This window comes from Haemaphysalis longicornis, unplaced genomic scaffold, assembly GCF_048455015.1.
Source record: "Haemaphysalis longicornis isolate Haplotype H1 unplaced genomic scaffold, Haemaphysalis longicornis Haplotype H1 scaffold_3, whole genome shotgun sequence".
NCBI classification, from domain to species: Eukaryota; Metazoa; Arthropoda; class Arachnida; order Ixodida; family Ixodidae; genus Haemaphysalis; species Haemaphysalis longicornis.
The window spans coordinates 81,319,409-81,344,852 of NW_027526335.1; the positions used below are offsets into that span (position 1 = coordinate 81,319,409).

The 25,444-nt window shown below is 50.6% G+C and overlaps 2 protein-coding genes across 2 annotated transcripts in view; both read left to right on the forward strand.

Annotated features, from left to right (window-relative positions):
• The first annotated feature begins 492 nt into the window (after positions 1-492).
• LOC144175294 (phosphatidylinositol 4-kinase alpha-like) lies at positions 493-8,187 on the forward strand. The gene is made up of 2 exons (XM_077704380.1): positions 493-639; positions 7,678-8,187. The coding sequence occupies exons 1-2, from the start codon at positions 493-495 to the stop codon at positions 8,185-8,187; spliced, it is 657 nt and encodes a 218-aa protein (XP_077560506.1).
• Positions 8,188-9,954: 1,767 nt separating this feature from the next.
• LOC144174735 (phosphatidylinositol 4-kinase alpha-like) overlaps positions 9,955-25,444 on the forward strand; it is a 33,529-nt gene continuing 18,039 nt past the window's right edge. Inside the window, exons 1-6 of the mRNA XM_077703572.1 lie at positions 9,955-10,443; positions 12,685-12,969; positions 14,614-14,812; positions 16,819-17,024; positions 18,792-18,902; positions 21,255-21,550. Of these exons, the coding sequence (XP_077559698.1) occupies positions 10,168-10,443; positions 12,685-12,969; positions 14,614-14,812; positions 16,819-17,024; positions 18,792-18,902; positions 21,255-21,550 (1,373 nt within the window). The 5' untranslated portion in view covers positions 9,955-10,167. The remainder of the gene's footprint in view (positions 10,444-12,684; positions 12,970-14,613; positions 14,813-16,818; positions 17,025-18,791; positions 18,903-21,254; positions 21,551-25,444) is intronic.

Sequence of the window (25,444 nt, forward strand, 5' to 3'; positions counted from 1 at the left end):
TCCTGTGCGTCATTGGAAATTCTGTGCGTCATTGGTTACCCTCGCCTTGAATTTTCAGTTTTTTTTCTAACATTTATGGATCCAAAACTCTTTCCATCCGGTCTAAATTACCTTGTTTAAGCGCCTCGTAATTCAATAAAAATTATATTTATTTTCACTCTCTTTTGTTGATTTCCCGATTCCCTTATTGTGTATGTGTCATACCTAAAGTCGGAACAACAGCAATAAGTAAAGATACACAAATAAACAGTCAATTCCTTTCCGCACGGGTAATGGTCTTTTTCCTCCATGATCATCATCTTGATCAGAGGGCGTGCGCATCGTGCTGCTCGTGGGTGCACGGCGAGGCTCGTGCATCGTGGACACGGAACAAGCTCAGGGGTTCGACGAACAGCGCGGGGCCGGGAGGGTCACCAGCTTAGGCCGCGCTAGAAAGCGGCGCTCGTCATCCTCTTCGACGCGTCGCCCAGCACAGGCGCCCCCGGCGCCAGGATGTCCCTCAACGAGTCCGCCAATTCCCTGAGCGTCGTCGAGGCAGCCGCCGGGCTCGCGCAGGAACGGGAGGGCGCCGCCTTCCGCTACAGCCTCATGGAACTGACTCGCTGCCTGGCACGCCTCCGACCGACGCCCTGGTCAAAGGTGATCTATGGCTGCGCCCATGAACCTACGCCGCTGCCAAAAGGCTTAGCGGTGTGAGCTATGGGAGAGCGCGGATTTTGCGGTTTGAAGGGACCACGCAACACTTTAGATAAGCGCTTTCACTCTTTCCTTCGCGTCTGGAAGCACTGCGAAAGCTATAGTTATCACCAGTACGGAGCGACACTGCTTGATTTACTCGTCGCACCAGATACGCCTTCCATTTCTGCTTTGTTTTTGTGGCTTTTTTTAAATTGATATCGAAAAGCGTTCATTCCTGCAACTGAAGGAAAACCGTCCAACAGCCGCTACATGGCCTTAGTGACGTAATTCGAGCCGTCAAAGAATGTCAAGACCGGGAAAGAGAGAAAAATCTTTTGATCTAAGTTATCTGTCGGGCATAGAGCAGTAATTTTGTCATTTTGGCTGAGGTACTCTGCGACCCCCTCATCTAAGTACTGGGTGTGTTGGGTGACTACGTTCCGAAAGCATTTAAGATTTCGAAAAAAAGTTTACGAAAGTGTGGCAGGGTCCCGTTAAATGTCACCCTAATTTGCACGCAGTTCGCCGCGGAAGCAGTTGACATGGCAAAATGCCTACATTGACGTTCTGCGCAGAAGTGGAGAAACTGTGCAGAGGCGCATCAACCTGGCATGTTTTTCTGTTTCAACTAATTCGCTATAGAACGACTCACTGACCGGGAACAAAGCTCTTTCTTCTTCTTCTTCTTTTTTTTTCAGAGTATTTCTGGGTGGCGAAACGGCACGGTGTACTGCAGATAAATTTGCGATCTTTAAAATTTTCTGTCGAAGTTAACTGAAAACAGGCGTCGCTTTAAAATTTCAGCGTATACGTCCTCCGCTGCTAACTATGTTCAGGAGTGATGGTGTTCCGCGGCCAGACGGAATCACGCGACTGCGCAGAACGAACGCCGTGGCTAAAATCTTCGGCGCGCCCAGCTGGGGCCCATGCACCGTCACTCTCGTCATACGGTCTGGTGACATAGTACGCGCTGTGTCGTGACTCTTCCACCCTCTTATGAACGCACGCTTGCTGCAAAGGCCACATGAGCAGTATACAGATGGACAGCCAGCACAGCGAGTATGCATCGAGCAAGCACACAGCGCATAAAGCGCCCCTCCCCGCCGCCTGCTCAGCGCCTCTTCCTCACTTATCAACACCACTCCTTCTTTCCCTCCGAATGTCGAAGGCGCTCCAATGCGCCCATCGCGCGAAGCCGGGAGGCCCGCAGGTCAATGTTAGAAAAAAAAAAAATGGCCGCGTATCTGCTCCTTTCGTTCCAAATGTCGACGAAAGACGATAGTCGAATGGTGCCCCTGCCAAGTAAATGCCTCCCTTCTGTTTCCGCCAACCTCTCATGCTGTTCCTCTCCCGTCTCGTTCCTCCCGAGATAAAACGCTAAAAGTTTGCTCAAGTCAATTTAAATTTTAAATTTATCGCGTTCCACTGCTCCAAGTCGGGTGCCTCGATGCCAGCGCTGCCGTACGGCGGAGACGCGCGTGAATCAAAGCACCGTACTACAACGTTTATTGGCCCCGAGGACATACTGTGGCGCCACCTACGAATGACGTCACTTTTTGGACACCGGGTCAGGTTGTCGTCTGCTACAACCCATTTCCTGTGCGTATGCGGCCGCGTGTTTTTTTTTTTTTTTTTGTGTGTCTGTGGCCACCGTACCCCCCCTCCCCCCACCCCCCCGCTCCTTGTGGATTTGGTGCAAATTACCCAAAAAAGTTGTCTGCAACCCGACTAATCCGGGCGAGCACAGCGACTCGCTTTTTCCCGGCGACACCGCCGCGCTCCACAGCTCGTACGCAGCCCGCTAACGCCAAGGGCGATGCAACTGATGCCGAGAAAAGTACACTGTAAATTCATTATGAAATACTTGCGACGTGACATGTGCGAGACTGTGTGCAAGGAAACACCTTGTAACAGCGACGGAAGCGCGTCGCTCACTTGTGATCTCACCGCGCCTACTGCTCGCCTTGCCTGGTAAATGAATGACTACGTGAGAACGGTGATCGGATTGCTTCACCGCGCATGCTTAAAAGTACTGCTATGATGCGCAATTGGCTTAAGCAGTGCCTATTACCCCTACAATGTTTTTCATAGTTATTCCCGGATTTGATTAACGATCACTGCCGTAGCCTGTACTCTGCACGGCTGATATGTTTACTTTTCGCGACAACTTGTCCGCAATGTATAAATGGTATACCAACGCGAGTTTTCAACGCCTGCGAGCGGGTTTGGACATCGCTATATTTAGTTTATATTAGGACTTCGGCGTAGGAATGTATAATTGTAACGTGGGCTCCTTTATGTGTACAGTGAGCCTGCCTTCCTTAGCATCAATGAACCTAAGGATTGCTCACAGAAGGCGAGGCTGTGTACGAGGCGAAACACGTCGTAAATGAATTCGGGTAATTGGGAGTTTTAAAATAGGAAAACCGAGCGTTGGGGTTCCCCCAAAGTGATGGGGAACCCAAACGCAACACGCGCGCGCGCGACGAAAGGGTCTTCTCGAACCGCTCGCCGCCGGCTTCGGATGCACGTAATCGAATGTTGGGAACTTTAGTCTTAACGACGCGGCAGATATTTCCTCGCCGCTGTCGTTACAGTTGCGAATGAGAGTCCTTAATACAACTTTTCACTTCACTGTCACCCTCTTTCTTGTATGTGTAACTTTGTATCCGCGTCCGTTTAAGCGATCGATGATCAAGAACCTGCCACGGCCTCGGCCGATGCTTGCGCGCAGGCACATATCCTTCGGCCGCTCGCCGCACCGTGCGTGAACGGGCCGGCGGTGCCGGGACCGACCTTCGGGGACGGTCGGCTTAGATCGCGGCAGATATTTAAACATCGCTTTGAAAACCACAGCTGATGACACTACCTAGCACAATTTTTCACCTCTCTAACATTGAGATTCACCGCTGTCGAATTACTTTTCCACAACTAGCGTGATTTTAAAAAGCGGCGACAAGTGCTGCCGCGACCTGCGTCGGTTCGAGCTGCTCCGTCGGCCGTGCGGGCAGGCACGGTGGTGTGTGAGCGGAGCGTTTCTGCGAGCAGTAAACGCTTCATGATTTCTTGCTTTACGCATTTGTTGCAAACAAGGGAAATGTAGAAACTGGCTTGGCAATTATCGTAGTCTACATTGCTGATCGGGGAAACGAGCCGCAGTTTATGCTTCGGTCGCACACGTACGCAACCACGCTCAAGTTGTATGCGGATAATGTACCGCAGTTGATACGGTTATAAAATCCCCATGACGTCAAACTGCGCTTGACGCACTGAGAATTAACTTCAAACGACGGAAATTAGCACGAAAATACTTTTAGAACGCGCGTCCTAAGCTAAGTGTCACGCACTGCAAGCCAATTGTGCCGCAAGGTAGGAACGGTGATCCTACAAGTGACGTCAAAACGATCGCAGCGCCAGCCTCTCCAGTGGTGGGCCTCGCAGCCAATAGAACCACGTTGCCCTACCCCACGGGTGTTTCAAGCGGAATGTGGAACCAATCTAGCGGAACCTTTCGTTGCGTTTGCCGTTTGATTTCTTAAATGCCGCCAGGAGCTATGTTAGCGCGGGCAACAGCAGGTGACGGTTTACTGCAGTTGATGTAGTATTTCATTTGCATCGCAAAAAAACCAAGCATCCTTTACCGTTTAATAAAGGAACACGCAAATATCACTTATGTATTGATTTGCTGCCTTATATTTGCGCAATGTCCTGTTCTTGTTCAACAACGTTGACAAGTATGAACGTTGATACCGGACTTAAACGTTTAGATTTGGCTGTGGGTATAAAAGACTATTGCGCAGCTTCTGCTTCACTTTTGCCGGGTGGCTGAATCAAGTTACAGACAGACAGACAGACAGACAGACAGACGACGAAAGAAAGGCCGTCTTTAAAAAAGTTGGCTCCAATCCACGCTGTGAAGGTGGTTGGACTGCGATGTTGTAAACGACACCCACAACGATTACCCATGCGGCGTCACTATAATTCACACACGTCGCTCCACAAAGAGTGAAACCAGAGACTGCCAGCCATTACCTGGGATCCGCGGGGCGGCGTCCCGAACGCAGCAGCAGCGGCAGAAAGAAAACGGAGAGGAGCGCCTTTTGAAGGGTAAGGAGGAGGGCGGCACGCGCAGCGGTGGCGTCATCTCACTGCCTCCCCTTCGTGTTTCATGTGTCGCCTCCAAAAAGCGCTCTCCGCCTCTCGAGACGCTGAATCCAAACCACCGTCTGTTTCCCCGTCTCCACGTGTGGGCGTAGCTTAGTCGGCGAGACGACGGGCTCTCGCTCCGCTTCTCTTGAGGCCCTGGTTGGATCCCTGGCGGTGCCAGTAGTTCGTCTGTGTGGCCCGGGTGCAGCGAGTAGCCAGAAGAACCCCGGGAGTTTTGTGCTGACGCGGACACTAAACTTTCCTTGGCTTGTTAGAGGTACTATACTGCTTCGCAGTAAAAAACTGTAAAAGGGGGCAGCGCGGGCCAGTTGGTACATATTAATGCTTAAAGAGAAAAACAGCGCTAAAGACAGGACAAAAGGAAGGTTTATTGAAAAGAAGGGGGGTATTTAAACACGTTTATCAGAAGGAAAATTTGCAAAAAATAAAAATATAAAGAAAACAATACTGGTGATTATGAAGTGATATATCTAATCTCCTTGTCCATTAACTACAACAAAGTACTGCTGATGCAATGTTTTCCCTTTGGGTGTATGACTAGTGCTTCGAATATCTCTTGCGTGCGTTGCTCTCGGTATCGCCTTAGAATGGCGCCCCGTGCCCTGTTTTATGCATTGCGCGTGCTCCCTTAGGTGATCGTTGATGCACCGTCCCGACTGGCCGGCCGCATGACAGTTTGCTTGGATACACCACACCTACGCTGCAGTTGACGTAACGATTGCCATGCTTAATGTTGCAACTGGCTTTTATTTCTCTGTTATGCACGGCACGGCAAAGACTACCAAGCTTAATTGGAGCAGAAAGAACCACTCGTACACCCCTCCCCACCCTCGGGCAGCCGCTCTCTTAGTCCTGTGCGACACCTGATGAGCATGCGGGATAACAGCGGTTGAACGACAGGGATCGTCAGGTTAAGATTATCTCCCAGTACTCTCGAGGTTTTCTAACAGTAGCATTTATACGAGGCTATAAGCAGCCCATCAGGGTATCCAGCTGAACGCAGCCTCTGAACTTGGTTCTGCAGGCTGTGCTCAGTAAAGTGGGTACACGACCCAAACAACGCATTTTTCATTGCAGAGAGGCCAACGCCCCTTTTTAACAGCTTTTGAGTGTGCAGAAGTAAAGGGCAGCATGCTTTTAACAGCTGTGCTCTCTAGGATCTACGGAAGATGTATGGCGATCAGTGCCAACTGGCAAGTATTCTTCTCCCACTAACGATGAGCAGTGGAAACTAAGCGCTTACTCTTGGAGGAGCGAGCCACCCACTGCAGATCTAGCCACCAAAATCTCCAATTTCCTCGGATGAACGACAGCTAAAAAAATGGACGCCATCCAGTTCTGCGAAAGTGGATATCCAGCGCAGCTGTTCTAAACCGCTAGACATCCTGATTGGAGGGGGGGGGGGGGGGGGGGGGGGGTAAGAAGTGTTCCTCGTTGTCTCGGCGGGCTTGTCGCTTGCACTCGGTTTTTCTCGCGGCGGATGCATGAGCCCTGACGCATGCTCGGCGTATTGGGCGAGAACTGCTTGGTCCTGCGTAGCCTGACAATGCCCAAGCCCTCAAATGACGTCAACCGCACTCCGCTTTCGAGAGCAGCTGCAAATCTAATCTTTACCAGAACACTAGCTGAGGGGGGAGGGGGGGGGGGGTCCCATTGTTCACCGGCGCCTTATCATCCATCCTGCGCTTTCGATGCTTGTTTTGTGTTTTTTTTTTACACGAATGCTGAGCTCTATGCTGCACGCCTGATAGGCCTGACGCATGCACTCGGAGTCTTGGACGAGGACTGCTGGGTCCTGCGGGTGTTTTTTCTTTTTTTTTTTTTTTTTACGCCACGAAATTTTCCGACCAACGAGAGGCTAGAAGCTTCGCTGTAAAAAAGCCGTGCTTTCATTTCCTTCACACGTAATACAGTTAAAACTGGATATAAAGAACATGTATGTAACGAATTCCTGAATTTAACTGTTTTTTCATTCCCCATTGCCACACCCATTGAAGCAAATGTGTTTGCGACTTTTATGTAACGAAGGCGTTGCGACGGTTAGCCTTGATGGAACGAAATCTCTACGCTAATGGTTGATTGTTTGTCGCACTTTTTTTTAAAGAAATCGGCTCGCGAAATGCACTAATTTAGCGAATTTCGCCCACATCACAAACTGCCACGCGTTTCCACGTGTGAGTGTGGTGTCGGTTATGTGCTGTTCCTACCTGTGGGCGTGCGGTCGCGCGTCTCCACTGCTATCTGTGGCATGGGTTCTTGGGGGGTGAGAATTCTGCTGCCTAAAAACGAAAAGATTTGTCTTTTCAAGACAAGCTCGCAATTTTAGATGCCGCCTCGGCACAGTATCCCAGCTAGCACACTCTCACCGATTTTAGTGCGGAAAACAAAAGCGTTAAGTTCGCGAAAAGGCGTCCTTTAAGCATAAGTTTGTACCTTAAAACACGTTAACATACCTAAAAGTCTCAAAAGACAAAAGTGATACTTAAGTTACGTTAGTGAATATGGGGGTAAGCGGCCTTGTTTATTTGGAGGGCCGTGAAGTGACTGACGTCATGGGAAAGCAGCAGGAGGAAATAACGCCGTTTTTCACTGTACTAAATCTGTCAAGGGTGTGATCGCCGTCAGCGATGCCTTGCATTTTGGTTTTGTTTCTGCTTCGATCGCGCGTGCCTGACTCGAAACCTGGGTGTAACGAAGACCTGCATGTAACAAAAAATTGCTAATTTTTGTTAACTTCGTTATATCCAGGTTTGGGCGACATTTTGCCACGGCTGCTGTTGTAGCACGCCCTGTCATTTACAGCCACTTACGTGCGTTTTCTCGTGCTCGCAGCTGGCCAAGGTGATGGGCGCGTGTCCGCAGGAGGTGACGCGCGGCGTGTTCCGCATCGACCAGCGGGGCCAGGACGCCGCTGTGGCGCTGGGCATGTACCTGGTCGAGTCCGGCTTCCAGCACCGGGCGCGCATCGTGCCGTACCTGATGCGGCTGTTGCGGGGCCTGCTCAAGGCGGACTTCGTCGAGGAGATCCGCTACGACCCCGACGACCGCGTGCCCGTGCGCGAGCGCTTCTGCTTCCTGCTGCACACGGTGCTGTCCGACGCGGCCTACCACTGCGACGAGCTGTGCGAGGAGATCGGCAACTGCCAGATGGACTTCCTCGGCGCCCTGGTGCGCATCTGCTCTAGCGCCCACGTGGCCAGCGTCGGCTCCCCCGATCCTTCCGGCCCCGCCGCTGCGCTCGACTTGAAGGTGAGCTGCTTGATTGAGGGCCTGATGTTGATGGCCACTGACTCGAAGTCAGTTGCCACCAACCGACCAGGACGTACACCCCCATTCCCATAGCGGGTACTGATATCCTCAAGGGCATATGTCCAGGGGCATACTTCAGGGAGCATGTCCTTGGGGATATGCCCCGCGATGGGAATGGTGGTATGTCCCTGGTGTACCAGGTGTATGCAAACGACTTCTACATTGCTGCCATCAACTTGTTTGTCCGTATGATATCTATGGACATGAGGCAGGTTGCTGGGGGACAGCCGCATATTAACAGTAAACCGTTTCTCCGAATTCCTCTTTCAACGCGGTTCGTAGCGGGCCCACGCCGTGCTACAGCGGTTGCTCATTTGCAACGCACAGCAAGCCTCAGAAATCTTGGTTTTGCGCTTTAATTAACAGTGTACGCTTGATAATGCGGCGTTCGTGGAGTAGGGCACCTGGAGAGATTACGGCCGGGGTGGAATTTTCTCGTGGATAACCCTCCACGTCCGCATAACCCGATAACTATTTCAACCTAAAAGAAGTTTCTCGAGAGGGTTCGACAGTAAAGGCGCGAAATTTGTGGTCTTGTACGACCCAGAAGGAATTCCTTGCCAGTTAGCCAAGAAGACACTGGATAGGTCGATCGAGGGCTGACAGGCTGCAGACAACGTGAATTTCACCTGCGATAAGCTGTAGCGCTATAGGGTTGCGCTGCAGACATTAACAGGGTGACTATAGGACATGACGGAAACATCACGCTTAGGCCGAAACATGGGTCGACCTCACGCCACTATCTGCGTTCTTTCGAACGCTCTGAGATACGGCGCAAAATGGCCGGCGTGGAGGTTAAAGCAGGTAGGCCTCTATCACTGCGTTGACGAGAGTATCTGAAGCAGAGAGACGACGCGTAACCAAACCAGCCTGATCTTTGAGCGGTGCGAGGGACTTGGAAGAACGCATCACTTGTGGCTGTGGCTTTCTGTACAGTGACTCCCATGTGGCTGTGGCTTTCTCGCTCTGTATACAGTGAATCCTCGTTATGACAAAATCACTTTAATCGAAGTGTTTAATCAACTCCTGCACTGCAGCGCATTGAGAGCAAGTCATATCCACTTGTAACAAATTATCGCCTATAACGAAGCCAGTTTCCTGTCCTAGACACATCGTTATAACCAGGGTTTATTGTAGGCGCGATTTTCTCATCCCCACCGGTTGGCAGAAATTTAACTTCATTATGCGGCCAGGTGGCGAGGCAGTGGAACTGGTAGCGAATACACCTACTTAGGCCAAGTTGTGACCCGGATCCCAACCATGAGGCAGAAATAATTAGAAGGATAAGAATGGGGTGGAGTTCATTCGGCAGGTATTCTCAGATAATGAATGGCAGCTTACCATTGTCCCTGAGGAAGAAAGTCTATGACAGCTTCATCTTACCGGTACTCGCCTACGGGGCAAAAACTTGGAGGCTCACTAAGGGAGTTCAACTTAATTGAGGGCGACTCAGCGAGCAATGGAACGGAAGATGACAGGCGTTACATTAAGGAACAAGGCGAGAGCGGAGTGGGTCAGGGAACAAACGCGTGTTGAGGACATATTAGTGGATATTAAGAAGACATGGGCATGGGCAGGGCATGTAATGCGAAGGCAAGATAACCGATGGTCATTAAGGGTAACAGAGTGGATCCCTAGTGAAGGCAAGCGTGGCAGGGTGCGGAAGAAAGTTAGATGGACAGATGAGATCAAGAAGTTTGCGGGGATAAATCGGCCGCAGTTAGCACAGGACCGGGATAATCGATATCCACGGGAGAGGCCTTTGCGCTGCAGTGGGCGTAGATAGGCTGGTGATGATGATGTGATGATGCAGCTATTCTCTGTTTATGAGACTAACATTTAAAAAGTTTATTCTCTCTTTGCCAGGTGGGCCAGGCGGTGGTCCCGCTGCTCATCGGCACGTGCCGCGCGCTGGGCCGAGTCAGCTTTGAGCCTCCCTTCCTCATCTGCCAAATCTTCCCGCCGCCGGAGAAGGAGGTCTACAACGAAGAAGAGGTGGGCGCCGAAGTGCACATGAGAAAGAAGCAGCAGGCCGAGCTGTACAGCCCGATGCTCGTGCCGCGCCGCGCCATGGTTGACTACTGGCTGTCCCGCACGTACCCCGGCTCCTCGAAGGACCGCCGCGAAGCACTGCTGCCCTACGAGAACATCACCACGCCCGTCGCCTTCGTGGCGTCCACCTTCGTCTTCGGCACCATCGGTTCCTCCTTCAGCCAGATGCGCATCATCCGCGAGCGGCCCGACATCGTGCGGAAGAGCAACGTCAAATTCTCGGCGAACAAAATCCAGGTATTCGGTGAGGCGCGGTACGCGCTGATAAGCGAAGCGACCGCGCGCACGTGACATGTGCACTCGCGTGAGGTTCCTGTTGGTCTTGATCGTGAGCCTAACCTTCGTAATTGCGATCGGTATTTGTTGAATATCGAAATACAATAAATTACGAGAAGAGTATCGAGTTTTTAGAGGATGTTTGTCCCCACTATACCATCATTTTCACGTGACGGCACCACCGCCCTTTCTGGAGCCCCATTTTCAGCTTTCTCAGCACTACTCGAAATAAGAGCTTAACTTCACAGCCTTCCGGTGCCCCAACGTGGCAGCTACAGCGACAAGAGTGAAGCTATCTGCACTTGGCAGTAAATACAGTAATCCCTCGTTATAACGAAGTCAGCGGGGCGGCCAAATATTTCGTTATCACCGGTGTTTCTATATAAGCGGCAACTCAACAAAAGCTAAAGCATTTTAGCTTTAACTGCGCCACAGCTGTAAGGAATTAAAGCACAATGTATTCAGTGAAGCAGTAATAATCAGGTACAGAAAGGGCAGTGAGCTCAATTGGCTCTTTCAAGTTCTTGCTGAGCGCGAGCAACCCCTGCTCCAATGTGGTCAAGCATTGCGTTACGCTGCGGTCACCGCACATAAAAAGGGCAGTGGCAGTGGCCACTTTTATAGCGGGCGTGCGGGCGTCACAGAACGCTACGAGAGCTTCGCATGGAAAGCGCCACAAACGCAGTAGCTCGAGTTTGGGGTTGTTTTTGATGAGCTAAAAACACGATTAACCGCTCATTGTGGGTACTCAGCGCAATCATAAAAACCGACCAGTTTTGCACAGGGGGATTTCCATGATCATTGGGCATTTTTTTCCCGAGCTGTGCAGCCGTTAAGTTTGCGACACAAGAGGTGTGTGTGTGTGTGTGTGTTTTTTGCGTCCTGTTGTTGACGACGCTGCTGATTCTATGGAACGAAGGCCGGTATTCGCGCACCATCTCGGCCACGCCATTGCCCAATGTCTAGCGACAAAATTCAATGGCCCTATCACGCATTTGGACCATTTGTATGTAGTCGGATGGGGCCAATCAAACATGACCGGCTCGAGAAAATCGCCAGGAAAACGCCAGCTTGCGTTGACGCTCCATGTTGACGACAGCCTGACTTGCCGCTGAGCCGCCGCCGCCGCTCGGCGACGCCTCTGCTCGCCACTTCGCTCTAAGCGGGTCAAGCTCTTCGTGCGCTTCGAGTAATGCGGCCTAAAATGCATATGTTTGGGTTGGGATCAGAATAAATTTCGAATAAAGCGATATTTCGAGTAAAGCGACTTCGTTAAACGAGGGATTACTGTATACAGTATATATAAACTGGCGACCATCAGGGCAACTCAAGCGTTCATCACAAAGTAATAAGATCGCAAAAAAATGTACCGCGTGCATTATTCATTCCTTAGGCTATGTTCAGATTCTTAAATATGTTTAGCGCAAAAACCGAAGACGGTACACAAGAAAGGAGACAGGACAAGCGCTAACTTCAACTGAACGCATATGTGTCAAGTTGTTCCACTATTCAAGTTGTCAAGTTGTCAAATTGTCGAGTTGTTCAAGTTGTCAACTTGACAAATGTGTCAAATTGTCGAGCTGAGCCACTTTTGAGGAAGATTAAGATTCTCGGCAGGAGCAGAAATGTGACAGCACGGGAACCGTTGGAAGCATTTTATATCAAGCAAAAAGACGATGATTGTATCAGTGATACGTGGTGGTCCTTTTTAACTCGGATAAATCGTTTTTCGAGCGTTTCGGTTGACCGACACATATGCGTACTGTCATACCCTACTGTGGCGAATGCTCCATTTGTTTCTATATTTACCGGCTTCGGCGCTGATTAAAGTTCAGTTGAAAGTTAGCGCTTGTCCTGTCTCCTTTCTTGTGTACCGTCTTTGGTTTTGGGGCTAAACATAATTAAGAATCATGAACCAACTAGCCACACAACAAGTTTTGTTAAATTATGTTCAGACTACCGACGCAAAAGTCATATCGTAATCTATGGACGTAAAAAAAAACGCCGTGTCACGCAGTTAGGTTGGCTGAGACGTGAAATGACGTCATTATTTAAAGATATTACGACAGTTGCGACAACAGTCTGAACCCGGCCTTAGAGTCTACGTTCCTTGAAGCGTCGAACCATAGTCCTTCAAAAGCATATAGCGACTGTGATCAAACGAACCGCCACGGTCGCCGGTTCGCTCGCGTTGCGCAGGAGCTTGTTCTGTACGCGCGCCGCATCCTGGCGGATCCGATGATCGCGTACCTGGACCACTGCGCCCTTCTGGCGCACTCGAGCGGCCAGATCCAGGTGAACCCGTACCTGCACTTCGGCGAGGTTCTCCGGCAGGTGTGGATCACGCTGCTCCAGGAGGTCCTCTGCTCCTACTCGACGGCCGAAAAGGAGCAGTGGAAGACCGACTCGCCGCTCTTCTGTAGCCTCACCAAGGAAGTCCATAAGCTGGCCAAGCACCAATTCCTCTCCGGCCAGGAGCACATACAGGTCCGCCACGCTTCTTTGTGTCGCTTATCCCCGCATCCCCGCAGTGGTGCGCCTATTGGCGCTGAGACAGCATTCTCTGGGGCATGTTAGGTAAGGCCTTTTGGAACGTGTAACAGACAACCAGAAACATAATCACCTGTAACTGGTCTGAAACGAAGCAAACTCGCAAAAGCGCGGGAAAATGGAATCAGTAAAAAATGATGCGAAGCTTTCTCGTTACGCATTCCTCTGTTGTTGTTGTTGATGACGATGATTTGTAGCGGGGTGATGACGTGTCATCTTAGCAAAAAGGACTAATAAACCCATGTTTTATACTCTTGGTTAATACTAGCGCTGCTTAGGGCAGACACAAAATACTTATTAGCCACAAAATACTTTTTTTTCATGTTACTGGTGGTAACTGTCCTAGGCAATATCCCCTCTCTGCTTTTCGTCCACCAGCCTTCTAATCTTATTTTCGTCGCCTCGACAGCCTTGAAGTTAACTTCCTCTGTGCTACGCTTAAATCCTAAGGCTTCTGGAAGCCGAATATTTCACTCATGTAGATTTGGATGGGTACCCTCGCCTTCTAACACTATGTGCTGTATAGTTTGTTTCTTTTCCGCAGACCATGCATACCCCATCATTTTATGAATACTTCCCCGCAAAGCTCTTAGTTTGCAAGCAACCTGCTCTATCTTCAAAAGGCAAAACACTGCCCTTGGAATTATTGTAGAAATTTTCCTTTTTGATGTCCAATTTCTCAGCCCTGTACTTAGCTTCTATTTTTTCTCGCCATTTATTCGTTTCTATCTGCCTTGCCTCTTTTTTGCTTACCTTGGCTGTTTTGGCTGTTTTGATACGAAACCCCGAAGCAGACTTCGCCTGTGAAAGGGTATATTTGAGGCAGAGTACGCTTTACAGGGGGAAGTTGGCTTTCCTGCAGCAGGTTTTGAAGTGTATTACGGACGCCATCAGGGAGACAGCTTCGCTTTAAGTTTCGAGAGGGTCGAAATGGCGTATCGGATAAACGTCGGCTGTATAAAGCGAAGGGCCCAGGTTCGATTCCAGCCACAGGAATCGTTTTTTCCCCCTTCACCCGCGATAATCTCGTAGTCCCAGCCAGTTGGTATTCCAGCACCGGGTGGACTACAGACGCCGTCAGTGAGACATAGAAATCTTCGCTTTAAAAATCAGACATGCGTCGAAACAACAGGGTTCACTTCCGTGTCAACCAGGAAATTGGCCTTTATCAGAGGGAGATACTAACTGAAAGAACACTGCTTGACTCTAAAGAGACGGCGAGGGAGTGGAAAGGGTTTGTCTATGCATCCTGGTTGTGACTGAGGGGGGAGGGGGAGTTTATCTATAAATTCGGGAATGCAGCAATAGAGGTGGAGTTATATGGGGAAGGGCGCGTGTGTGCATAATTCAAAGTTTCAAAGTGTCACTATGCCTTCCCCGGCTTCCTCACCTAGAAGGCGTTAATTTGGCTATACCGAACAGGCAGCGCAAAAAGGACGGGACAAAAGAGGAATTAACGACGACACAGTCTTTTCGTCGTTATTTCTTCTTTTGTCCCGTCGTTTTTGCGCTGCCTGTTCGATAAGGTCACTATGAACCAACTAGCCCAACTTGCCATCCTCCTCCTCGCGGATCACGCAGCTGAAGAAGTACGACGAGGACGAGCAAGAGCACAGGCAGGAACACGGCGGCATGCATCGCTTCCGCGCCAGTGTGCAGACGGTGGCTGCCTGCGTCGACATCCTCGTCTGGGCCGAAGCCGAGGAGAGCGGCGCCGACGCGCTGTGCGGGAAGCTCACCGAGAAGCTCAGTGCGCACCACGGGCTCAAGCTTGCCGTCGGTACGCTACACTCGGCCACGTAATAAGCGGCGCGATTATCCGAGTTTGCTTTCAAGTGGATTAGTATGCGCCGCGGTATAATGGTCGTGGTATGCGCCGGAGTGCCTCGTCAAGTCACGCCACGCCAGTACAAGCAAGAGCCAGGGGAGGGGGGCGGGGGGTAAAATTTTGGGGGCTCCACAGGCGGTGGGGCGCGCCGTAGCGGAGTGCTCCGGATTAATCTTGACCACCTGGGTATCTTTAACGAGCGCCGAAATCTCGAGCACACGGCCATTTTCGCCTTTCACCTTCACCTGAAAAGCGGTTGATGCAGCCGGGAATCGAACCCGCGTCCTTGGGTTCAGCAGCACAACGCCCGAGCCACCGAGCGGAAAAAAAGAACGTTGAGGACAATAGAGAGTTTAAAATAAATATGCCCCGAAAAATATACGACGTTCAATACTCGACTCGCCTACGCATTCAACCGATGAGATAATTGAGCATGCGTATAAAATGATTACTAAAAAAATGTGGTTGATGCCTCTTTCATAGGAATCGGTAAAACAGGAAAGTGAAATGTGCCTTTTAAATGTTTATTGTGCATCCATATGAACTTGCACATCGCTATTTATATTACGTCGGTATGGCACCGTTAGACGCATGAACGTTAGACATTGGATTGCATGCGCCGGAGCATCGCGTAAGTCCGGCTGAAATCACGGCCTCTTGAAAACCCTGCGAACGAAACCGAACCGAAACCGAAAGCAGTAGGCCGCGGAAGGTGCCTCAGTTCACCCGGCTCCTGCGTACACGAAGACGCTGGCATCGAGGCGCCAACTATCGGCGTTTATTAGCGTCATAATGAACTACTTCGCTTCTCCTCTCCTAGACGGCAGCACCATCTGAATGAATAAGGTAGTGGGAAAGATATAAGGCGCGTTGGTAGGGCTACTTGCGCTTTAATTCATAGCGCAATGGGTAAAGCGCTGTGTACCACCCGTTGCGGCGAAAGAGTTTGTGGCTCGAATCCGGGCGGAGCCGCGTCAATGGAACTTTTTCTGGCGATGTCATTTCCGTGACGGATATGGCGCCGGTGAGATCTTGGTGTACCCGGGCATAAAACACTTTCGAGTTACAAAGAAAGAAAATGAGTAAAGTAGTAGAGTACTGGTGCTTTTACACTAGTTTAGGCAGCACTGAGGGTCATCGCCTGTCTTTGACGGCGGCACCTCGTAATAGCGTTTAAGGAAGAAAATAATGCTCGCGGTATTTTGCCTTCATTTGTTTCCTTTTGATGTGGATGGCAGCCAACGTATGTATATCGGTACAAATTGTCTATTTTCCAGCATTGACTGTGCCTGAGCGTAGTGCGTCACCTGTGAGGCATTAATCTGCATATTATGTCTCGGCTTTACTAAAGTTATAGACTATTACGGCTGCTGGCATAAGCATGCGCTAAAGCTATCAGAAGGGTGATTATTGTGGGGTTTAACGTGCCGATGCTTCACAGGCGATGAGGTGCTCAGTAGTGGAGGGCTCCGGATTAATTTTGACTACCTGGGGATCTTTAACGTGCGCCGAAATCTCGAACACTGCGGGCGTTTTTGCTTTTTGCCTCCATCAGAAAAGCGGCCGCCGCGGCCGGGAATCGAACCCCTGTCCTCGCTTAACAGCACAACACCTTAGCCATTGAGCTACCGCGGCCTTTTTTTTGTTTTTTGTTTTTGTTTGTTTTCGATCCGCAATTTTCCAAGGCGAGAGTAAGCTGGTCTGAAGAAAAATCGCCAATGGTAGAACTAACTTCGGAGAAATACTCGCTTTAACTAAATTACTTCCTCCCATTGCTTGATTTACTCGAAGTTTTTTTTTACTGCCTCCATTGTAGTGCAGAGCAAATCATCCCCTCTTTCCACTATGTCAGTATCCTGTCTTCAGGACTTTCATATGGCGCGGGCTTACTGCAGTCGGATTGCAGCGGCACAAAAATGCACCGAAAGCGAGTGAGCTCCTAGCTGGGGTTCATGCAGGCCACCTGCCGGTCTTGATCGCCTGCCTGGACGGCATCCGTACGCTGGCCGAGAACTTTCCGCTGATCGATGACGTGTGCATCATGGCCGCGCGCGAGTTCCTGGGGGGTCCGGCACCCGTGCTGCTCAAGCTGTACCAGTGCCTGGAAGCGCCCCCGAGCGACGACCACTCCATCAAGACCATCTGCCAGGCCGCACTGAGACAGGTGCGCGCTATACAAGGCACCCACCGGTGTGCACCCGCATACATGCGGTCAGATTTCAGGGGACCTAGTGTGTCCGGTTCCTAAACTTTCCAGAAGTCTGTGTGCTGTTACATTGGCGAAGGCGTCCCCGAACCGGGCTCCGTCGCCTCCGTCAATGTAGTAATAGCATGGTGTTCGAGAGGCCAGAAAAACTCACTGCCTTGGTGATGATGACAAGAATTCGAAGACAAACTTAACTGGTTCACTGCATGGCGAGGGGTGAACTGCGACAATAGAGAAACGGCACCCTTACGGGCGATGTTACAGCGGTACTCGAGCAGAGCAGCGCTCTTAACAGCAGCCCAGTGCGGTCTGCCAACGGCCGCAGTAAGCGCTGGGCTGCTTATAGAGACGTTGCACTGATGTTTGCCTCACAAGCAGCAGCGCCGTTTTCTATATCCTGGTGGTTCGGGGGCTCATTTCTTGTAGGAAAGATGCCACGCATATCGCGGGCTCGGTTCGTAGTATTCGTATTACGTAAGTGTCGGCGCCCTGTCCTAGACACCAACAGGCGGGATTGTTACGAGTCAGGCACGGGCGCCCACACAAAGAAGGCATCTAAGGTAACGTCACGATAACAAGGCCGAGAAGAACAAACAGTTTTAGTGGCCAGACGAAAATATGTTTTTTGTCGATATTGTAGCCGCACAGTCAGAATACAAATGGCAGGGAGGAACCGGTGCATTCATCGCGGCCGTCTTTCTTTACACTGTGTCTCGGCGTCAACCCCATAGATCGTTGGCACGGCATGCTCCAAGCAGTTGGGTGATAACTGCTCGAGAAATCGCCACTCCACTGCCGATGGCCTAGCGTGCGCAACAGGCAACTTTAGTAGGAAAAGTGCTGCGTTCACAGCGGCCTCTCTCCGGTGCAACGTGCCTATATATACACAGAAGCAGTAACGGCTCTGCCGCTTTCCTAGGGCTTTTGCGCGCGGCAAGAAAATAGTACAAACACACACAAACACTTTTACCCGCCGAGTTTGTGAGGGCCGCAGTAGCGGCGCACGTTGAGCCCGAGAGGAGGGGAGAGATGATCTCGGCGAGCGACTTCCGCTTCGAAGGTGCATGTCTCTGCATGAACAGTTTGTTTTTGTATTTTGTAACTGCAACGGCTTGAGTCACTGCCAGGGAAGTGCCCGTGCGACGGCCGTCCGAGTAAGTCGGGCTTTCTTACACCGCACCTGAGCTCTACACAAAACTTGCAGCACGCGCGCACATGGTAGCGGCTCGCTTAATCGTACCAGTGCCCTTTACTCCACAGACCGCCACTGATTTTGGGGTGGGCTGGTGTTTGAAATGGTATTCTCGATTGACCGAAGAGGCATCGTGCAAGTGCCGTTCGGGAGTGGGGTTTGCACTATGCAAGACTATAGGACTGTGGAACCATTGGTCTATGGTCGCAAAGCAATGCTTCGCACTGCGTCCGCATCTTGAATACTCACCTCCATTTAAATTGCAGCCTAAATTTTTGTCCATTTTGTAATACTACTACGAATATTCAACATTTTATGGGCCGTATTTTGTTGCCCCCAGCACCCGATGCCCTCACATTATTTCCTCCTTCGGGAGCCATCCACGTATGGAGTAGAGTAACCATTCGATGTCGACAGATACTTAATATGTGCAACATGCATTGATTAAGTTGCACCAGTTTTTGGGCGTTCGTTACGAACGATTGTGCGCAGTGCTCAGCTACGCCTTTCACCGGAGGGTATGCTTCTCGCAGGTCCGCGACGCGGGCATCGACTGCCTGTGTGGCGTTCTTCGTGTCGGCATCGAGAAGGACCCCGAATGCGTGCAGGCATACCTTGCTTCCGCCTCTAATAGACTCTTTCAGGTATGCGGTACTGACAAACAGCGGTTAGTTAAAGGCAGGCCTTGAACCTGGGAACCACTCAATGCGGGTCGTCGATGCAAAGTACGCACTCGCCTCCTTCTGCTTTAGTGCCGCGGCAGTATTTTAGCCGACGAGGTTTTGAAGGTATGGTCGTTGACTTTGTTCTGACTTTGGCGACGGAAGCGCAGTTGGTTTGTACAGAATGCTGGGAGAGTGGGGTAACATGAATATTGAAAACACAGCGCAAAGCTGCGGTGCACGCTTTATGTTTGCTTAATCGCTACAATACTTGTGCCGTACGTGGTACACCATTTACAGGCAATAGGAGGAGGAGGAGGAGGAGGAGGAGGAGGAGGATGGAAGGAGGGAGTGAGAGAGATCGTTTATTACCCAGTCAGCGGTCTAGGTCCAGGTCAACTAAAAGGTGGAGGCTGAGGCATCTCTGTCCTCATAGTACGCCAATATGTCTTCTGAAATCTTCTGGACATGAAGGCAGAGAGTCTTCTGCATGGGCGACCCGAACGTCTGTTCCGGGCGGGGGAGCCAGCCAAGTCTCCCACGAGGTGATGCGGGAAAGGGAGGAGAGAAGGTTGAGGGGGGGGGGGGGGTGGCAGTCCCAGTAGGTCGAGGGGACGAAAAGAAGATTAGAATGCTGGTGGACGAAAAGCAGAGAAGGGAATATTGCCTAGGGCAGTTACCACCTGTAACAGGGAAAAGAAAGTATTTCGGGCCTAATAAGCTTTAGTGCCTGCCCTAAGCAGCGCTAGTAATAACCCAAGAGTGTAAAACATGGTTATAGTCCTTTTTGGTAAGATGACATGTCATCACCCCGCTTCAAAGGGGAAACCAACAGCAATCATCATCATCATCATCATCATCATAATCAGGTATGAGGAATATATAAAGGGTATACGCGTTGAAAAAAGGGCAGGTTGGGGACGGGAGCGATATATACGGTTAAAATGTCGTGATATGAGAAGGAATTGGTGCGAGCCTGCGAAGGAGAACGGTTTGGGGGCGAGTGAGATGTGGGTCTGTAAGGGTAGGCATGACGGGTGAGGTGGTAGGAGATTTGGGTGATTTTACGAGTGGTGCAATCGCTTAGATGAATGGCAGGAGGATATTACGAAGTCGGACGGAGCCTAGACAGATTTGGGGGGAGATCTGAGGAAAGCGCATTTACTCTGGCGTTGCTGTCCATGATGGCGTGGACAGGAATACCAGGACAAAGGAAAAAGGTGAAGGGGACGTATCTTGATAGTGTTAGTCAGTAGTTATATGAGAGGTGAGAAAACTGACATCCAGGTCATTAAAACCGGGTTTGTAGGCAAGGAATAATGCTAGGCACTACAAAAACAAACAAACAAACCCATCCATCACGTATCGAGGGCAGCGTAGAAGAGGAAGGCCAGTGGCGTAAATCATGGGGGGGTCAGGGGGGTCCTGACCCCCCTTGTGTTCGGGCTGGGGAGGACACCCCTTGCAAGTGTCCCCCCTTGAGATTCATCTTTCATTTACCTTTTCATTTACATTTACCGATGGGGGAGGAACGCCTCAACTGCATGGCTTTGGCACACGTTCATCAAGACATTATAGACCTCATAACGTTGCCAGGGTTGTTGAAAAACTTTGTCAGTGCGTGCAAAAACCGCGCTCTCGTTTTTGGACCCTCTAGAAGTGTCGAAAGCCAGGAAACATGTCATAGGTGATCAGTACTCATATTGTACAGAGTGATCTTTTTTTAACGTCTGCAATAGCACAGTGCAATTACGTGAGGTATGAAAGCATGCTCGTTTTTCTTATTTTAATTCAAATCACGACAGTAATTTGTATATAAATGAAAATAAAGCACAAAACAAAATGCCCGCCTTGGCAAGATGTGTGGCCCCCCTTGTGATTTTTCTGGATTTACGCCACTGCTCCTGGCACATAGCGCACGGGTATCCTCACCATTGTACATTTGTCATTATTCGCAATTGAAACGTTTCATCAGGGTGCATCACGGCTTGGTTCCCTGGCGGCTCAACCGCAACGAGGTGGTCGCTCATGCGCGTGGTGTGTAATGGCGTTCCATGAGCATCTAACAGTCTTGTTTGCTTTTTACTTTGCTCATTCATCGCGTCTTCGAGCTGTGATAATATGTAAAGGCAAGTTAGGTTGACAGAAGTTTTGTTTTTAAATGTAAGATTTGACGCCGACGCGGAAATAGCACTGGTCTGCGCTTACAAATATTTATGAGCGAACATGGATGGCCAGTTTTTATACGCTATACGCTGCCGTGAACTCCTCCTCTAACGTATATTCACCAAAACGCTCCCGAATCGCTGGTATGAACTCGCTGGTCGTGCCCAGGCGGAGATCAGCGGCGGCGAGGACGCCCTGATCGCCATCAACACGGTCATGGCGCTGGGCAAGTTGGCCGTGGCGCTCAAGGGCACGCCCCGGACGGAGCGGTCGGTGCTGCAGTTCTACCAGCAGCGCTTCTGCAAGCCGCCCTCGTCGCTGGACACGCTCATCGTGGACCAGTTGGGGCGCATGCTGGTCGCCAAGGTGGAGCGGGCCGTGCGCGACGACATCATGAAGATGCTCACCATGGTCGTCCTCGTGGCCAACTCCGTCCAGGCCAAGGTCACCGACGCCGAGGAAAGGTGGGCGCGCTGCGGGGATCGGCAAAGAAGGAGGCGCAGCCGTACGGGGCCGAGCGAGTCCTTTCCGGGTCGCTTTAGCCGCGCATAAGCGAATGGGCGCAGCTTTAAAGCGAAGCTTTCTATATCTCGCTGAAGGCACATGTCGCGTCAAAAACACTGCAGGAACCCAAACTTTCTCTAATGATGATGACGGTCGTGGGTGAAGTGAAAGAAAATAACGCGCTCCGTGGTCGAAATCGAACCTGGGTCCCTCGCGTGATGAAGCCGACGTGTGTGGAAACCGTCCTCGCCGTCTAATGGCGCACCAGAAAGGAAACGCATAGCCATTCCGACGCGACCGAAGCAGTTTTGGTTTGGAGAGGGGTGCACGGATGTGCAAAATTAGTCAGAAAAGTCATTCACCCCTCCGTGCAACGACGGTGATGGTTTAACGCGAAGCATGCTTCGCGCGAAATAAAATACCGAAGAGTCAAAGTCAAAGCCGCTGCGATTGAAAGTCCAAACCGTCTGCGCGTAAGTCCTCAGACGACAACCAAGGAATCCGAAGCCCGCTTCGTGTGAAATAAAATGCCGAAGGGCCAAAGTCAAATGCGCTGCAACCAAAAGTTCAAACTGCGTGCGAGTCAAGTCCAAACTCGGACGACAACCAAGGAATCCCTCACAAGAAAGCTTCGCGCTCAACCATCGTCATCGTTAGACGGAGGGATGCATGATTTTTAGATGCAAAGCATCTCATGCTCGGGGCTGTGTCCCTCCCTCGTTGTCGTTGTCCGCCGTCCGCACTCTACTGCGCATGCGTGTCTCTTCAGCCCCGTCAGCGGTTGGGCTGACGGCAGCGCAGTCCACTATAAAAAGAAAGTTAGGCGGCGACCGGTTTCGATCCCACGACTCTCTGGCCGCAACGGGAGGTACATGGCGCTCTTCCCACTGCGCTACAAACCGAGACGGGAGCATGCGCTACGAACGCGCCTTATGTCCTTCACTTATTCAAACTACGTCAAAAAGCTACTGATACAACGAAGGCACGCGGAGCTGAACGTCAACGGAAACGACGAACTGAAAACAAATGGGAACTTCAGTCGACCCCATGGCTGCTTCGCATACTACTCAGGGTTCCCCTACGGGAAGATGGTGTAATTTTTTGTGTCCTCACAATACTTATCTTTTGGACATAGTATTACAGTTTCTACCTAGTTTACGCTAAACGGTAAGTGTGTGGCACCGCGCTAAGGGGGGCTGCAACGAAAGTGAGGCTGGGAGGTGGCTGCGGAAACCCGGCCGTGTCGGCCTTGTAAAGGATGCACTCTTGCACAGCGCTTACTATACTGCGGCGAAGCACTGGGCTGTTGCGTCCATGCGCATTAGATTCGTCTGTAGGTTTGCTGAACAGGTAGGCCGCAGTGCAAGTTTATAGCATAACCTGACACGGACTTCACACTTCGCGTTTGCTGCCTTAACCACGGCGACTTTAGCTTCGACTTGCGTTCGGGACGCGCGGCATCCCCACGCGATGTTGCCGTGACATGTGCGTGTGTGCTTCTCTGTAGGCATGGACCTCTCAAAATACTGGTAATCTTGACGGCAGAAAAAAAATGGCGCAGCTTGCTCTAGTTGTGCAAGGCTGGAGAAGCAGCAGAGCTGGCGGCCCCTCTCCCTTCGTCAAGACTTGGCTGTTATACCTCTCATGGATTTCCGGGCTTGCCGCTGAAAGTTCTGCATGACTGGCCGGCCCGGATCGTTTTGTCCGCAGCCTTTCCCATCTCTGCCAATGTGGACCGCGTTGGCACGCGCTAGAGCCCGCGGCAACCGGCTTCGTGAACTCGGCGTCTGTGCTTCCCACTTCAGGCGCGAACGCACTGAAACGGGCGAGTGGAAGAGCACCCGAGAGATTACTCCACGAACGCTGGGCAGAGTGTTCTCGAAGGTCGAGCTCGCCGATGCTGTACGCTCCTCACGACGTGCACGCTCACGTGAGCTCGGTATTTTTCCATGTTTTTTAGAGCTCCTCACGTGACGCAAGCACATGCGCAAGCCTGGATGACGCCGGGCGTTCCGCACGAGGTGCGCGCTCACGTGCACAAGCACTTTGACAGCCGCTACTGTGGTTTCGCGGCGGTGTTGTAACCGAGCGAACGATGAGAAGAAAGAACGCAGAAAGAAAATGGAGGAGGACAGTGTCGCGTAATTGTGAGGGGGACGGCCGTTTGCCGAGGCGGCGCTGGACGCTCCTCCGAAAGTGTGATGTGGAGGGCAGTTGGCGAGCCCGCGCCAGACGCGTTTGTGAAAACCGCCATTGTCTTCTAGTGGCGTTCGAGAAAGGAAACGCAAAGCCAGGCATCCATGAAAGTATGCGTCTTGTTCTTTCAAGTTGAATTCGATAATAACGTGCGCTGCATATTTGGACGGGGAACACGGACAGTGAAAAAGACAAAACCATACGATGGTGCGCAATCGTATGGTTTTGTCTTTTTCACTGTCCGTGTTCCCGTCCAAATATGCAGCGCACGTTATTATCGAATTCAAGACTGTACCAACTAGCCCCTAAACATGCCTTTATTATCTTTCAAGTTCTTTGCGCTGCACGTTCATCGGTCCTTCGGGTCCATCGTCGTCGTCCTGGTTGTGTTGGCTCATCCGAACCACGTGACATTTGCGCGGGAGGCTCAAACAAGATTTCAAAAAAAAAAAAAAAAACATGCGCGCTTGCGCGCCGATCATAGCTTCATAAAAATACACTAGAGGGAAATTTGGCGCTGCAATCGCGGGCCGTCGTGGGCGGCGCCATTGCATCTATATGCTTAACTAGCCAAATGGATTCTTTTTTCTCAAAGCCAAAATCAACAAAAAAGGGTAATATTTTTTTCTGGTTCACCTCGCATGAAGTTTTTATATCATCAGTGCCGAAAAAATCTTTCTGGAGCTTTAATTTTATAACAAAATTTTAATATTCTAGTATGGTATTATTGTTGCTTTAAGCCAAGGACAAGTGGAACTTGCCTGTCCGGTGCATGACGGAACGTTCGCTGAAGCGTGGCTCCCCTAGACAGTGGCGCCAGATAACTATGGCGCTGATGCGCTGCGAGATAATGGCAGAGTAGTGTGCGCCGCCGTGCGTTCGCTGATCGTGCACGCGATCACTTCCTGAGGCACAGCAGGTGTGCCCCGTGATCGAAAAGACTGCAGTTCGCACTGCGAAGTATCGTAATCATCAGTCATTATTTTTTCTTTGTATTTTTTCCTGGTGACGCTGGACGGCGGAACCAAAAGCTTTTAAACAGCTCTGCTGCTAAAAACACTGAAAGGCCCGGCGTGATTGCTTTGCAAATCAATTAAACTTCAAAATTTACAAAAAAAAATGGCCCCGAGTGCTGATCCCGTGCTTCCACGATGTTAGCCACATACCGTACTGCTACGCGTGACAAATTCACGACTGTCGGGTGCAAATCCGTTCGAACCCAAAGTATGTACAAACAGCAGGAACCGTGTGATAAAAGCATAAAAATGGCATTCAGATAGCATGTGTAAGAACGGTGAGCGTAAAAGCGGTAAGCGCAACAAAGAATGGGGAAGCTGATTGTAGAAGCGTAAAAATAAGCAGCTATGTTAAAATATAGTTGGGCCAGCGGCATGTAAGAACAGAAACGATAAAAAAAAGCGTAATGGCGGTACGTAAAACAGTATATGTAAAAATGGTAAGAGCAAAAACTACAAAAAGGTGTGTAAAATGGCTTCTAAATTCACTACACGAAGACGTAAAAAGTAAATGGTGATAAGTAAGGGTAATCCATACATAACAGAGCATCTCTGTTCAACGGTGGGGGCACTTTCTTCGAAGGCGGCTGAAAAGTGGACAATCTCATCTATGTTCAACTGTGGGATCGCCCACTGTTCAAC

Excerpts from the sequence above, each read along its gene's own strand:
- LOC144175294 (XM_077704380.1), top strand. The coding sequence starts at position 493 with ATGTCCCTCAACGAGTCCGCCAATTCCCTGAGCGTCGTCGAGGCAGCC. Across the intron at positions 640-7,677 it reads GACCGACGCCCTGGTCAAAG|CTGGCCAAGGTGATGGGCGC; the intron begins GTGATCTATGGC and ends TCGTGCTCGCAG.